Source organism: Apostichopus japonicus, chromosome 11 (genome assembly GCF_037975245.1).
Source record: "Apostichopus japonicus isolate 1M-3 chromosome 11, ASM3797524v1, whole genome shotgun sequence".
NCBI classification, from domain to species: Eukaryota; Metazoa; Echinodermata; class Holothuroidea; order Aspidochirotida; family Stichopodidae; genus Apostichopus; species Apostichopus japonicus.
This window is the reverse complement of record NC_092571.1, coordinates 17,874,425-17,889,691: the sequence shown is the minus strand read 5'-3', so window position 1 is coordinate 17,889,691 and position 15,267 is coordinate 17,874,425. Positions and strand designations below refer to the sequence as shown.

Sequence of the window (15,267 nt, the reverse complement as noted above, 5' to 3'; positions counted from 1 at the left end):
ATTCCACATTGCTACATTTCTACTAATGAAAGCTATATCACATTTTAAATGGTAGTCCAGAGTACCATAATAATATTAATAATACCACATTTTGTTTACACTGCTTCCTTCTATATAAACTTGTCAAATGCACCTTTCAATTCAGTAATACAGATCTCAAGTTTGTTCATGAAAACTTTTTTTAATTATATTATTCTGATAAGTTCTTGTTGATGACTAATGACAACAAAACAAGAGCAATTGTAATGTGGGGACTTATACTTATGCTTTTACTCCCTTCTCAGGGCATTTTGAAATCTATTATGAATATGAGCAGAAAATTATTTGCTCCTACTGAAACCTACTTCATTGTGCTTGTACTCATGTGTTTGCAGGATTTCCCCCGGAATTTCCCATTCTCTGGTTTGCGACAATGGAGGGTGCATACATGTGGGGGGGAGGGGGGTCCGGGGGCATGGTTTCCCCCAAAATAATCCTATGTTAAATAGGGAGAAGAACTTTCATTTTCTTGCTATAATTTGGTGTTCACAGCCAATTTTTCAATGTCAGATGATGGCATGAGCTCAAAAAGTTGGATTGCAATCGTTGCATTTCTATTTTTCTTTCTCTGAAACAGTGTGACAGCAACGTTGGTAATACTTTTGTGAGGCGGTCGAATACTCGGGGAAGCCTTGACTTGAGTAAAAATCTGCTCTGACATGATAGAAACCAACGCTACCGGGCCTAAGGAGCTTCAATACTGTAGCATATCTTTGGTCCGAAGGGAGGGGGGAGGGGAGAGGGGGTGGTGAATCACTGGTACCGGTGGTACTCTTAATACAACAGTCACTTCAGGCTCACCTGTTACTTGAACATTTCTGGTACAAACAGCTACTACAGTTCCTGCATTGTCGTTTAGGGACAAAGTGACTGATGTAGTCTGTCCAACGTTGTACACATCTCCGAGAGGTGTCTGAACGATGGAGGTCGGATAGTCAGGAAAGTCCAACAAGAATGGTACGGGTAGAACCACGGTTGCGGTTGTAGTACCAAACGGGGCCTCTGCGAAGACCGTCTCCATTGGACAGTTCCCAAGAGTTGCAGGGCTTGGTACTGAAATGAGAAAAGAAAAAGTTTACAATTAGTGACAGACAGCAATCTAGCTATTATCCATATATTATCTAGCTATTATCCCTATATCATTAACATATGAATTTAAACGTTTTGATTATACTGCTGCCACATTATGGGATAACTTACCCCAGGACATATGCAATATTTATATAGACTTAACGCAATTCAAGAAATTACTTAAAACACTGTTTTTCAGAGCTGCCAACACAGATTAATATACTTTCTATTATACTTGCTGTACATACTTAATTCAGGTGTTATTATTGTATTTTAGTCATAATTTTTCTATTTATTTTTTAATATTTCTATCATATATTTTTCTATACAATCTTAACTTTTATAACCTTTTTAGCTTTTATACTTTTATCAAATTTTTATCTTTTGCTGTAAAGCGCTTTAGAGCAATTTTTTAATTAAATAAGGAGCTATATAAATTTCGTGTAGTAATAATAATAATAATATATTAACCGGCAATAAGGGACAGATGATGTCTGACTCTTGTGCAGCTTTTCTGTCCAATCTCTTTAACCTTCTGGTCGATTAACTGAACCTACGTACAATGCCTCATGCAAACACTGTCTGAACCTGTAACTTAAAATCACCATCCATTTTACAACAGGAGAGATCAACCAGGCGCATAGCCAGGAATTTGCCAAGGGAGGGGCGAAACTGTAGATTCGGCATTGCAAACTATCTAAGCGTAGCGCAACCATGATTGGCGCGAAGCGTACAAGAAAATTTTGGCAGAAAATGCCTCTCAGATCACTGGAAATGGCACTTCCCAGGCCTTGTAAGTTACATCTTAGCATTTTCTCTTTTGAAAATACTAGCAATATCATAAAAACATTAAAAAATTTTTTTTTAGAAATATATGCTTGGCTACGTGCCTGAGATCAACTGAAATTTGTTGTAAATACTTGCAAGTTCTTGCATTTATATACTCTAGGTCTGTATCTCCAGCAGCCTCTCAATACAAGAGAAAACAGATTTACGTCAAAAAAAAGAGAAAAGAGATATACGCCAAAAAAAAAAACGGTTTAACAAAGAGGTGTGTGTAGTCCATCTAGTTTCATTGATTCATGTTGGCTGAAATTGAACCGCAATTATTACACCAAAAAACTATTAAACCTCAGAAATTTAATAAGTTTTGATTTTAGACATACGAGTCATTAAGTTTTGCAGTGTGTAAATCTGTGCTGGTCTGGTGCAAATTCATGTAAGAGAAAAAGGTCCATAAAGTAGTATCTCTGACGAGATGCTGTAATATAACAATGCTGTGCAACTCCCAACGACAACTGATCGCAAATAAAATAACAACAAATAAAATAACATTCAATGAAAAATGCAGTATATATTTGTGGCTAAAACAACATTCAAGCTAAAGTCATTAGACCAGAAAAAATACATGATTTCCTTACTCAATATAAAGCTGTGCTTACTTAACTATCATATAACTGCACATGTAGGTAAGCTGGTTCATCCTGCAGGTGTAGAGAAACTGCAAGGTTTGCTTACTCAACTATCCTATACCTGCACATGTAGCTAAGCTGTTTCATGCTGAAGGTGTAGACACTGCAAGGTTTGCTTACTCATCTATCCTATACCTGCACATGTAGCTAAGCTGTATCATCCTACTGGTGTAGACACTGCAAGGTTTGCTTACTCAACTATCCTATACCTGCACATGTAGCTAAGCTGTATCATCCTGCAGGTGTAGACACTGCAAGGTTTGCTTACTCAACTATCCTATACGTGCACATGTAGGTAAGCTGTTTCACCCTGCAAGTGTAGAGACTGCAAGGTTTGCTTACTCAACTATCCTATACCTGCACATTTAGGTAAGCTGTTTTATCCTGCAGGAGTAGAGACTGCAAGGTTTGCTTACTCAACTATCCTATAACTGCACATGTAGGTAATCTGTTTCATCCTGCAAGTGTAGAGGCTGCAAGGTTTGCTTACTCAACTATCCTATACCTGCAGGTGTAGGTAAGCTGTTTCATCCTGCAGGTGTAGAGACTGCAAGGTTTGCTTACTCAACTATCCTATATGTGCACATGTAGGTAAGCTGTTTCATCCTGCAGGTGTAGAGACTGCAAGGTTTGCTTACTCAATTATCCTATGCCTGCACATGTACGTAAGCTGTTTCATCCTGCAGGTGTAGAGACTGCTAGGTTTGCTTACTCAACTATCATATACCTGCAGGTGTAGGTAAGCTGTTTCATCCTGCAGGTGTAGAAACTGCAAGGTTTGCTTACTCAACTATCCTATACGTGCACATGTAGGTAAGCTGTTTCATCCTGCAGGTGTAGAGACTGCAAGGTTTGCTTACTCAACTATCATATACCTGCACATGTAGGAAAGCTGTTTCATCCTGCAGGTGTAGAGAAAACTCAAGGTTTGCTTACTCAAACATCTTATACCTACACATGTAGCAAGAGTAGAGATTACACTCTGCTAGCTAGTAAAATACACAGAGGGGATACTGACTAGAACTTAATTGAGAAGGATAAGGAGAGGGCTGGTGGATAATATTTCACAATTTACCGTGGTCCATAGCAGTGGGTACTCACCTGGAACGCAGGGTGATCCAGTAGTAATTCCAATATCGTTGAAGCATAGTTGATTGGGGCAGGTGTTAATATCGCAGACTATATGGGAGGAATAAAATCACATGAATGATGAAGACGATTAAATAAACTGAGCCACTTAGTACAGAGACATGCTATCAACAACACAACAACATTACCATCTTCCCCGCCTATAGCAAATACCACCAGAGTCCCATAGTTTTTGGCCAAAAACAGGGGAGATTGAATTACTACCCGAGTTGGTAATGCTAGCCGTACTGAAACGCGCCTCTGCACAAATTCATGAATAAACCCAAGTGTACTATTCAGTGGTCCAGCCAAAATTGCCAGGAGAGTAGTGCTGGCACTTGTGTTTACAACCATACGGTGGCTGGACAATTAATTCGGTGCGCTCTAGGATGAATCTTAATGGCAGTACTATTTGAGGTAGTAATTATGCTATCAAGTAACAAATTATTAATGCTTGAGTGAGTTTGAGGCAGCCTGCTTTTCTTTAGGCAGGCTTGACTGTCATGAAAACTGAATAAGGTGTTAAATCATTGATGTACCACCAAGCATTCATCCCAGGAGAATGCACGGAATAACTCGAGCAATTCAAGAGGCCATAGGTAGAGTGCATCTAGTGATAGGGATTTTCCCACTCTTAATTCACATAAAGCATTATATAAACATTCCTTTGCACCTCAAAAGTAATTCCAATTCAATCTAAGAATTACAGACAAAATATTACCAACAATTGCCTCTATGGAATCTGATTTGTTTGCTTTGAATTAGCTTAGGCATCTAGCTAAGATCGGAATTAAGCTTGCCAAGAATCTTTTTTTTGTTTTTTTGTGCAACTGTTAGTAATCAATTTGGAATGAACTATACTCAATATATTATTATGTTAACTGAACTAACTTACTACAGATCATAGAACTCTAAAATCTTTCAAACGATTTACAAACCAGGAAATATGATCAATGTTTTTCACAAATTTAAAAATAAATTTTAGGTCTCAGAACATTCAGAAGTTTGACTTGACATGTTAATGCTTGTTCACTGGTTGAAGAACACATCATTGTCATTTTGTGTTTAATTTCAGCAAGTTCACCTAAATACTGATGACGCAAAACACTTTTACTCTTTGTTTTCCTTTCTTCTTCTTTCTAATTTACTTTTTGCCTTTATAATTTTACTGTTTGCCAATTTAAATTTGATTTCACAGCAGGATTTTGGCATATATTGTTATGCTAGAAGGTGGAAGCATTATGGAAGCAATATTGAGTTATTTCATCAACTCAAATATAGTGGCCCAGTAAGAACATCAGAAAAATTATTACATGAAGAAAATAAAAAGGAAAGTAAAAAACAAAACTTTTTTTTTTTTTTTTTTAATGTCTAAATTGGCACAGTTACTTTTCTCAAATTTTTCCATAATTCCATTTTTGCCTTGAAGAATCAACTCTTTGTCACCAAAACCGATACTGCCAGTTTGAAAAGGCAACAGATTTATTGCAACAACCCTTTTAAGTTGCACGTGCAAGTTGCATCTATGATAGGTGGGATTTCCAAATTTACCGTTCAACAAAAAATCCCATTCAAGAATTTAAGAACAGATATCTGAACAAAGTTAAAACCACTGACGAAGATGATTGTTAAAGGACGAGAAAAACTGTGTGGCAAAAGACAAAATGAAATAAAACTTACTGTCTATGCACGTAAATCCATTAGGGCTGGTATCAGCTCGACAATTCTGATTGGCCAAACACGGTGTTGGAATACAAATGTCGACAACTGCAAATGCAATGGTGATATGGCTGATAATACAAAAATATTTCATTTTCTTTATCTTTTTTGGGGAAGGGGTAGGGATGGGGAAGGGGTAGGGATGGGGAAGGGGTAGGGATGGGGAGATGGTAGGGATGAGGTAGGGATGAGTTGGGGGGTTGTGGAGAGTCGTGAGACCCAGGCCAATTAAATGTACAATTAGTTACGCTTGCATGCATCAGTTCACAAATCATTTGCAAGGGTCATACCTTGACCGTGAGAAAACACACTAACCAATATCTATAGTGAAGACACATTCGTTTGTGTTCCCAGCTGGATCAGAGAATGTATACGTAACAGTCGTTGGGCCGAGCGGATAAAAATCGTTATCTGGACGGCCTGTGATTTGCGTAGTAACACCATTTGCGTCAGTGGCTGTCGGTTCGGGCAGAACCACTAACCTGGGGACTGTAGTAGTTTGTATTGTGTTCCTGGCATCTGGGCATGAAGTGACCACAGGGGCAGTGACATCAGCTAGATAAAAAGCAAAAACAACGACAATGTGTTTTAAATTTCAAGAACTTCTGCATATTAAGAGAAAAGACACCATATGTGCTAGAACTGATAATAAATCAGGGTTTTTTTGTTGTTGAAAAATTCCAAATTTTTTGGGAAGGCTAATTAACCATGCTTCAAGTAATTTGAGTGGCGTGTGTGACTCCAACAATTAAAGCAGATCACCAGCAGATCACCAGCAGAATTAAAAACTGAAGAATAAACCATATTAGCCTTATTTTATTCGCAATATGGAATTATTCAAGCGAACAGTTCAGATTTTGACGTTAAAAATGAAGACAAAAGTCAAAACATCCTCCAATATTTCTAAGCAGTCTACCTTCCCCACCCCCCCTGCCCCCTCTTTACTATTCTGTATTAGAATACTAACTTTTCAGCTCTTGAATAGGCTTATACATCAAATAAATATGTCAGGACAATTAAATAAGTCATGACTAATTAATGGGTCTCACAAACCACGGTCCATAATTAACATAGGGCACTGTGTCACATCAGTATTAAAGTTCTTGTTCTCTGAAACTTGAAAAGCTGTAGTCTCTGACTATATACTTAATTCTTAACATTTTTTTAATTTGTAATTTATTTATTTTTTACTACGTTTAGGGTTCTATTTATTATCGTTTAGTATTGGGTGTTTATTACTATCTGTTTTAAGCTTTTACAATAATTGTCTTACTGTACTATAGTCCTTCATACTTTTTTATATTTAAACATTGACTATGATTTAATCTATTTTACTATTTACATACTTCTGAATTTGTTTTGGGCTTGTTTTTATTTTTATTCTTTTTAATTTTTTTAGAATCGTTGTTTTGGTACGGGTGTTTTTTTTATATTGTTGATTTTGGCTTTTACATTTTTTGCCTTCTTGGTTCTATAAATTTAATATTTTGGTTTTTGTTACTATTTGTTTTTAGATTTTACATTTGTAAAATGCTTTGAGCAGCTATGCTGATTATGCGCTATATAAATATTATTATTATAATTATTATGACAGATTGAGAGTTGATCACTACAATTACATACAAATATCATTTTCGAATTATTGAAGTAGAGATCTGACAAAATATATTTTATCAGATTCAAATCTTAATCAGACTTATTGATTGTTTTAACACCAGGCTAAACTGCACAGCGGAACAGTGATTTAGTGGATCACAGAGTGCATCTGGATGCATTTAATTCCCAAGTGCTCACAAGTTTGCGAGTGCTACTCTGTATACAGTGTTTCTTTGATTCTGTATTGACAGTGTCGATCATGTAGATAAGGTACGATATGATATCATCCTCTGTAGAAATGCCCCTTTTGTTTTATCATGAATACTCACGGATGCCTGCAACCGTGACAGTGCAAGTAGTAACCGTGACACCTGCATCATCGAGGAGTGTGAATGTTACTTCGGTGAAAGAGGCAATTGGAAAAGTGTTTCCTGTAGGTGACTGTACTACATTCACAGCTTGCCCTGGGAAGTTTGTCAGAGATGGAACAGGCACATCGAAAACCGCTAAGTCAGCATTGGTGAAGGCAAAATATGCATTTGCAGGGCAGTCGGTGAGCAGAGGACTTAACCCTGTGAAAGAAAAAGTTAAAAAGAAAACTGGACAAGTTAAAATGAAACTAGAAAGTATGACAAGTCAGACTAATTCTGAGGAGTGGAATTCTGTTGAATTTTGGCTCAGTCGATCCTCTCTGAAGATTGTGGGTTTTGGGTCTGAACGATTTCAGACTTCTGCATGCTTTTACAACTTGTTGTAGAGCAATCTATTAAACATAATTCTAACAGAGAGATGGCTGTACTACTAATTTCAGTGGGATCCCTAAGTTCTGTCCAGACGTCAAAATGTTGAACTTCAGTTTTCGGAGTTTGTCAAATGCAGATCGATGATAGTTATTTGTTTAAAACATGAAGTCCATGGTCCTAGCTAGCTTTAATGTATGCTGAGCACCCATTCTGCGGGGTGGGCCTCGGGCTGGCAGTCCACGGCCTTAGTCCTTCCGGAAGGTCCCGAATCGTGGATCTAACAGTTTGCGTACTGCTGGTTTATAACTTGTAATTTTCTTTAATCATTTCATTGCAAACGACTTGAACATTAAACTCACCAATGGGAAGACAGGTTGGAATATTCCCTTGCAGAAAGCAGAATTCACCATCAATTGGACAAGAAGCTGCAGTACATACACCTACCAAGAAAAAAAATGAAAAAAAATGAGTCATCTGCATGAGTATTGAGGTATAGCAATAGCAATGCTATTTCAGAATAGTCAAAATATTGTTGTTTTTTTTTGTGTGGGTGCGGGTGTGTTTGTATGTTTTTAAAACATAGACATATGATACATCCCAGCCTAAGGAATACCTAGTACTACATTGAACTGTCTAATTGGTGACACAATATTTGGTTTTTATAGTATCAGTCAACATGAGGCGGCTTCCATCCAATCCTGCTGGGATTCCCTTCTCATTTTCACTATGTACCAAAATAATTTCCTTACCTTCACAGACAACAACAGATGGGTTAACTGCACCTTCTGTACAGACTACTCCAGCTCCACAAGGGTTAGGGTTACAATAGTCTATATCTGTAATGAAAAGACATATAATGAAAACACTTGCAGCCAATGAAAACACATGCAATAAAATCACATGCAATGAAAACAGATGCAATGAAAACACATGTAATAAAAACACATACAATAAAAACACATGCAATGAAACACATGCAATAAAAACATATGCAATGAAACACATACAATAAAAACACATGCAATGAAAACACATGCAATGAAAACACATGTAATAAAATCACATACAATGAAAACATATGCAATGAAAACACATGCAATAAAACACATGCAATAAAAACACATACAATGAAGTAACACCGTTACTCATTTCAGGGTCACGTACTGCAAAACAAAAGGGGGAGGGGGGGCAGTTATTGTATTGTGACAAATATAACGATGAAGTATATAGTGCTGCTAAATATTGCAATGCATTGCTAACTTCCTTACATACATGACGAGAATTTGGCCCATTAACTTATAGGTTCCATTTTACAGCTCTCTTGACCTCAACTTACTGCAACTTTATCTCTCCTGCAAACAGACTGGGATAGGTGACTTTTGGAAGAGTTGATTTGTTCACATCTTGCCATGTCTGCCTTGACTGACTGCCCATCAGTTTTTCCAGAACTACCTACTTGTAAGAGCTTGCTATTGTTTGATACTACCGTATATACACATACAACATGTACAGTGGCATAGAGCCATCTCCATTATAGCTATTATTCTGCTGCAGGTTTTAGTTACACATATTTTGCAGAGATGAGATAGAGTCGGTTCTAGATACTCTAGGTTCTAGATACTTCTAGATAAGTTTAGAACTTTTATAAAGATTGTTGATATGAATTCTTTTCTGCTTCCCAAAACATATATTTAAGCTAATATAGAAGTTTAATAGATTTGCATTGTACAAATCTATAAAATATTTGCATGATCAAGTTTATTATTACGTTATTATTGTGACCGTATAGCACGCGGAAAGAAAGGTGCACTGCACGAAAACCTGATAGTGATTTGGCTACTAGCTGTGTGATATGTTGTGATGTAAAAGAGGAAAAGGCAGCTCAACTAAGGTGCAAAAACATGGGACTCATCACTCAGCTAACCATCTGGAAAAAACCTGCGGTTCAGTACAAACGGCAGGTTCTGGGATGCATTGCCAATAGCTAATGGACACTTTCCCGGCCTGAATGTGTCTCTTTACCTCATCTCTTCTGAATTTGTTGCCTTAAAGTTACTATGAAATACTTCAGAATTTTCAAGGGTTGGATATTTTAAATTTATCTTTACCAAAATACACACAAGGAATAAGACAAATGGATTCCTTACCAACAAAGACGTTTATAACGCAAGTAACACTGTTTCCTGCGGTGTCAGAAAATGTGTATATCACAGATGAGGGGCCTTCTGGGAAAGAACTATCTGCAGGAAGACCGGTGACACTGACAGAGGGCACACCTCTGTTATCTGTTGCCGTGGGAACAGGGATGTCCACAAAAAATGGAGCGGCTGTATTAGCCGGTATCGTTCGTGCTATGGTATCTGTTGGACATCCAGTGATCACTGGAGGTGCTATATCAGCTGATGACAGAAGGAAAATTAGATATAAAGGAGGAGTGTGATGTGAATTAATTTTTCCTACAATCCCTCCACCTCTTCCCCAAAGGCTAGTTGCCATCTTGTTCACTACTATATAGCATTTTCAGTAAATCTACTCTTCATTATATTCTTACTCACAATTCACCTTTCATAACTAATTAACTCCCATCGTTACACAGTTTATTTGGTTAAATCTTTTATCTCCTGTAGCCCTTTCAACTTACTGCTCTTTGCTCTAAGTTTACTCTTGTCATTAAGTATTCAAATCTGTCAGTCTAGTTTTTAAACATGTCCGTAGCCTGTTTGTTTCAGTTCGTTTTTTGAAAAGATTCTGCTAGGATCGAAACGTATGTCTGACCCCTTTCACTTTTGTGTATACTAATAAATAATAATAATATAAGAATTTGTAAAGCGCTGTTATCCAGTTAAAAAAAAACTGCTCAGAAGCGCTGCAATGTACCCAAAATTGACACAACAGTTATTAAACAAATGAATATGCATTCATGAATAAGAATGTCTTGAGTTCTTTCTGGAAAGTTGACACATGCTGGATTGTTTTCAGATGTAATAGTAGACTTTTCCAGAGCTGTGGAGCTGATCTAGCAAAGCAGGTATATGCTATATATACTATGAGCACAGTCCCAGATTGCCATGGATAAAGCAGTTTGTCAAGTTAACTGTACTTTCTCCGTTTGATTTTCAGAAAGTCTATACTGTAAGTAAGCATTATAAAGCAGCATAAATTTAAATTTGCACACCCATGATATTGTAGCTCAATTAACATTTATAAAGTGACTTGCACAATGAAATTTCAGTCAACTATGACCTCAAATGACCTTTTACATATTATCCTTTAAAAGTTAACCTGCCCGCTCACCAAACGACCATGCACTGCTACCAATTAACATCCAGATCGGATCAAAGCCCTAGGAGGTAAAACGTTTCAAAGAATTTCATGTTTGGGCATGTCATGACCGCAAATGACCTGCAACCTACTTTTTGTGAAAACATTAATGAAGCCCCTATCAAAGGCAGCAACTTGAAAATTCTTCGGTAGGATCAAGAAAATTTTCTACAAATGACAGCCTTTGAACTGATGCTGACAGTTGCATGGATGGATGAAAGGAATGGTTGAGTAGATAGACAATTTGATCAATTAGGCATTAGCCCTCCACCCAATAATTGTTTCTTATTTTTAATTTACTAATAGGCAACACATGGTTTTCAAGAAAGCTTAGGTAATTGACTACAACCTTCTCAAAATGGATGGATGGATGGAGGTAATTTGAAAATGAAACCAACCACTTTAAGTACATTTATCAACATTCAATTCTGAAAGCAGCTAAGCGATTAAATTCCTTCTACCAGTGTCAATTTATTTTCTTAAGAAGACTTCAATCAGTTGAGTTTTTATTGTGTTGGAATGACTTAGCAGACTGGAAAAGAAGAAGAAAATACCCTCCATAACATCTGAAAATCTGACATACATATAGAATTTTCAGAGTGCTTCATTTCTCTCGTAACCCAATCTCTGTCATCATATCAATTCCTTAGCGCCATTCCTTGTGCGGCACGCGAACTGAGTTCGACCGCCGCAGTTTTAGGCCTATGACTTCATCATATAGACCATTTTCCTACAGCCATAGCGTGAAAAGTTAATACCGAAAAAACTTAGTTCAAACGGCACTAAACAGAGAAATGTGTTGTCTCTAAAGTTCTGTTATTTTCTTAACAATACAGTTCAAAATTCCACCGGACTTCGGTGATTTACGATACAAGGTTAATAAATATCGAACTCAAAACCCTCATTGAAAACACACAGTAAATACTGAAGAAAATCACCATTTGATAGCCGTACTTTGTTTGCGTAACCATCCTCTTGAATATTCATTGACAAATTTAGTTCAAACGGTTTTGGAAAGGATTTTTTCTTAACTTTACATTGATGTTAAATTCATTTTCATTGGTCACTCTCTTCAATCGGACCAAGTACAATCCAATCGAATGTCTTCTAAGAAAAATGCAAGTTTCGCTTTCTTCGGTGGGCACGCCGTTACGTAATATGTGTATCCTGTACTCTGCAATAGGGTACAGCTACGCAATGCACAGTGCTCACCTACATCGCCACAGCCAAGTTTCGCTTTGAAAACGTCATATTTTATTGAACTTAATATTATTTCAAAGAAAATGACCATGGAATATGCATCAGAAATATTGAAGCAAGTAAGTACCAATTAATTTATCTAATGCAATCCTATAATTATAGAAACACCGTTTAAGACCCCCCTGATGAATGGAATAGTCCAAACAACTTGTCCGCACAGAGCCACAGGATTTTCGGTCAAGGTGATGAGTCATACGCGTTGGTCAGTAAGAGGGCTATTTTGAAGAATGTTTAGTGTGCATTTTAGAAAGAAAGGAATTGATATGTTTGTCAATGAAATTGGAGGCTATCCTCAGTCACACAGTATGCAAAGTTCCAAGTACTCTAACAATGGACCCCCACCCCACTCCACCCCCACTCCACCCCCTCACTAATAAAAAATTAACCAATCATTTGATTGATTAGAATCAGCGGTATCTATGGTTGGTAGATGTAGCACAGAACACAGAAAATAATAGTTCAGAGAAAAAAAAATTGTCTTTTTCTTTTGACTGATAGGGAACAAAATCTTTGTAAATTAAATTTCTATTACCGTTCTTTTCCTTGCCCTTATGTGCCATCATTTTCCTTGTCCATCCCACCCCACCGCACCTTACTCCACCCTCACCTACCCTCTTTGGCCCTTCTCTCTTCTCCCTGATCTATTCTCACATGATGGCTTTAGAAAGGGCAACATCTACAATCATGTATGATTAAATATCGAGATGAGATGAAAAAACACAATACATTAAAGACAAGAGATACTCACGAAGATCTTGACAAAAGAATCCATTATTTGTCTCAAAACAACTCTGCTGGCCAGGGATACAAGGATCTGACTCACAAGGGGAAGCTGCATAAATAGAAACCATCAAAACATCATCACATCACACAAATACAAAAAACAGGTACATCTGTGACAAAAAAACTGACACATGTTTACCTTTTCATACAAATAAATGCACTTTTTGTTAATATCAGACCGCAAAAGGGAAACTTGATATAAATCTGATATGAGTCACAGAGAAGATTTTTAAGACAGTTTTCTAGTATCTTCCAACATTTCCACATGGAGCTGGCATTTAAGTTGACTGTCTAGGAAACATAGCATACACACCTGATAACGTAGAGGTGCTTCTACTGGAAATATTAAACTGCTTCACTCAGACTACTCCGCCAGTCATAGATTGATTTAATCTGATGCAAAAGTTTTTTTTAAAACTTGATTAAGACCAGTCAAAAAAACCAAATAAAGCATATAAATACATAGGATCCTGGTTTGAAATAACTTGTGGCCTCGATCAAAACATAATAATAACTCCAAGAACGGGGATCAATTTCCACTGGCATTAATCTACATGCGGCTAGACCAGTTCTATCCTGCTTTATAGTAACTAAGGTGCTGGATCACAAAGAGTAACTCTAGGTCCAGGGATCAGTATCAAGGATCATTTATCTAAATACGGCTAGACCAGTTCTATCCTGCTTTATAGTAACTAAGGTGCTGGATCACAAAGAGTAACTCTAGGTCCAGGGATCAGTATCCGAGGTCATTTATCTAAATACGGCTAGACCAGTTCTATCCTGCTTTATAGTAACTAAGGTGCTGGATCACAAAGAGTAACTCTAGGTCCAGGGATCAGTATCAAGGATCATTTATCTAAATACGGCTAGACCAGTTCTATCCTACTTTATACTATCTAAGGTGCTGGATCACAAAGAGTAACTCTAGGTCCAGGGATCAGTATCAAGGATCATTTATCTAAATACGGCTAGACCAGTTCTATCCTACTTTATACTATCTAAGGTGCTGGATCACAAAGAGTAACTCTAGGTCCAGGGATCAGTATCCGAGGTCATTTATCTAAATACGGCTAGACCAGTTCTATCCTACTTTATAGTAACTAAGGTGCTGGATCACAAAGAGTAACTCTAGGTCCAGGGATCAGTATCAAGGATCATTTATCTAAATACGGCTAGACCAGTTCTATCCTGCTTTATAGTAACTAAGGTGCTGGATCACAAAGAGTAACTCTAGGTCCAGGGATCAGTATCAAGGATCATTTATCTAAATACGGCTAGACCAGTTCTATCCTACTTTATACTATCTAAGGTGCTGGATCACAAAGAGTAACTCTAGGTCCAGGGATCAGTATCCGAGGTCATTTATCTAAATACGGCTAGACCAGTTCTATCCTGCTTTATAGTAACTAAGGTGCTGGATCACAAAGAGTAACTCTAGGTCCAGGGATCAGTATCAAGGATCATTTATCTAAATACGGCTAGACCAGTTCTATCCTGCTTTATAGTAACTAAGGTGCTGGATCACAAAGAGTAACTCTAGGTCCAGGGATCAGTATCCGAGGTCATTTATCTAAATACGGCTAGACCAGTTCTATCCTGCTTTATATTAACTAAGGTGCTGGATCACAAAGAGTAACTCTAGGTCCAGGGATCAGTATCCGAGGTCATTTATCTAAATACGGCTAGACCAGTTCTATCCTGCTTTATAGTAACTAAGGTGCTGGATCACAAAGAGTAACTCTAGGTCCAGGGATCAGTATCAAGGATCATTTATCTAAATACGGCTAGACCAGTTCTATCCTACTTTATACTATCTAAGGTGCTGGATCACAAAGAGTAACTCTAGGTCCAGGGATCAGTATCCGAGGTCATTTATCTAAATACGGCTAGACCAGTTCTATCCTGCTTTATAGTAACTAAGGTGCTGGATCACAAAGAGTAACTCTAGGTCCAGGGATCAGTATCCGAGGTCATTTATCTAAATACGGCTAGACCAGTTCTATCCTGCTTTATAGTAACTAAGGTGCTGGATCACAAAGAGTAACTCTAGGTCCAGGGATCAGTATCAAGGATCATTTATCTATATGGGGCTAGACCAGTTCTATCCTGCTTTATAGTAACTAAGGTGCTGGATC

At 37.4% G+C, this 15,267-nt stretch overlaps 1 protein-coding gene across 5 annotated transcripts in view; it reads right to left on the bottom strand.

The window, feature by feature from the left end:
- LOC139975817 (uncharacterized) overlaps window positions 1-15,267 on the bottom strand; it is a 109,187-nt gene that overhangs the window by 9,264 nt on the left and 84,656 nt on the right. For all 5 annotated transcript variants that reach the window (XM_071984015.1, XM_071984013.1, XM_071984014.1 and 2 more), the window contains 9 exons: window positions 13,098-13,181; window positions 9,916-10,167; window positions 8,518-8,604; window positions 8,128-8,208; window positions 7,355-7,597; window positions 5,745-5,984; window positions 5,391-5,477; window positions 3,684-3,761; window positions 841-1,092 (listed from right to left, as the gene is read on the bottom strand). In XM_071984015.1, the coding sequence (XP_071840116.1) occupies window positions 841-1,092; window positions 3,684-3,761; window positions 5,391-5,477; window positions 5,745-5,984; window positions 7,355-7,597; window positions 8,128-8,208; window positions 8,518-8,604; window positions 9,916-10,167; window positions 13,098-13,181 (1,404 nt within the window). The remainder of the gene's footprint in view (window positions 1-840; window positions 1,093-3,683; window positions 3,762-5,390; window positions 5,478-5,744; window positions 5,985-7,354; window positions 7,598-8,127; window positions 8,209-8,517; window positions 8,605-9,915; window positions 10,168-13,097; window positions 13,182-15,267) is intronic.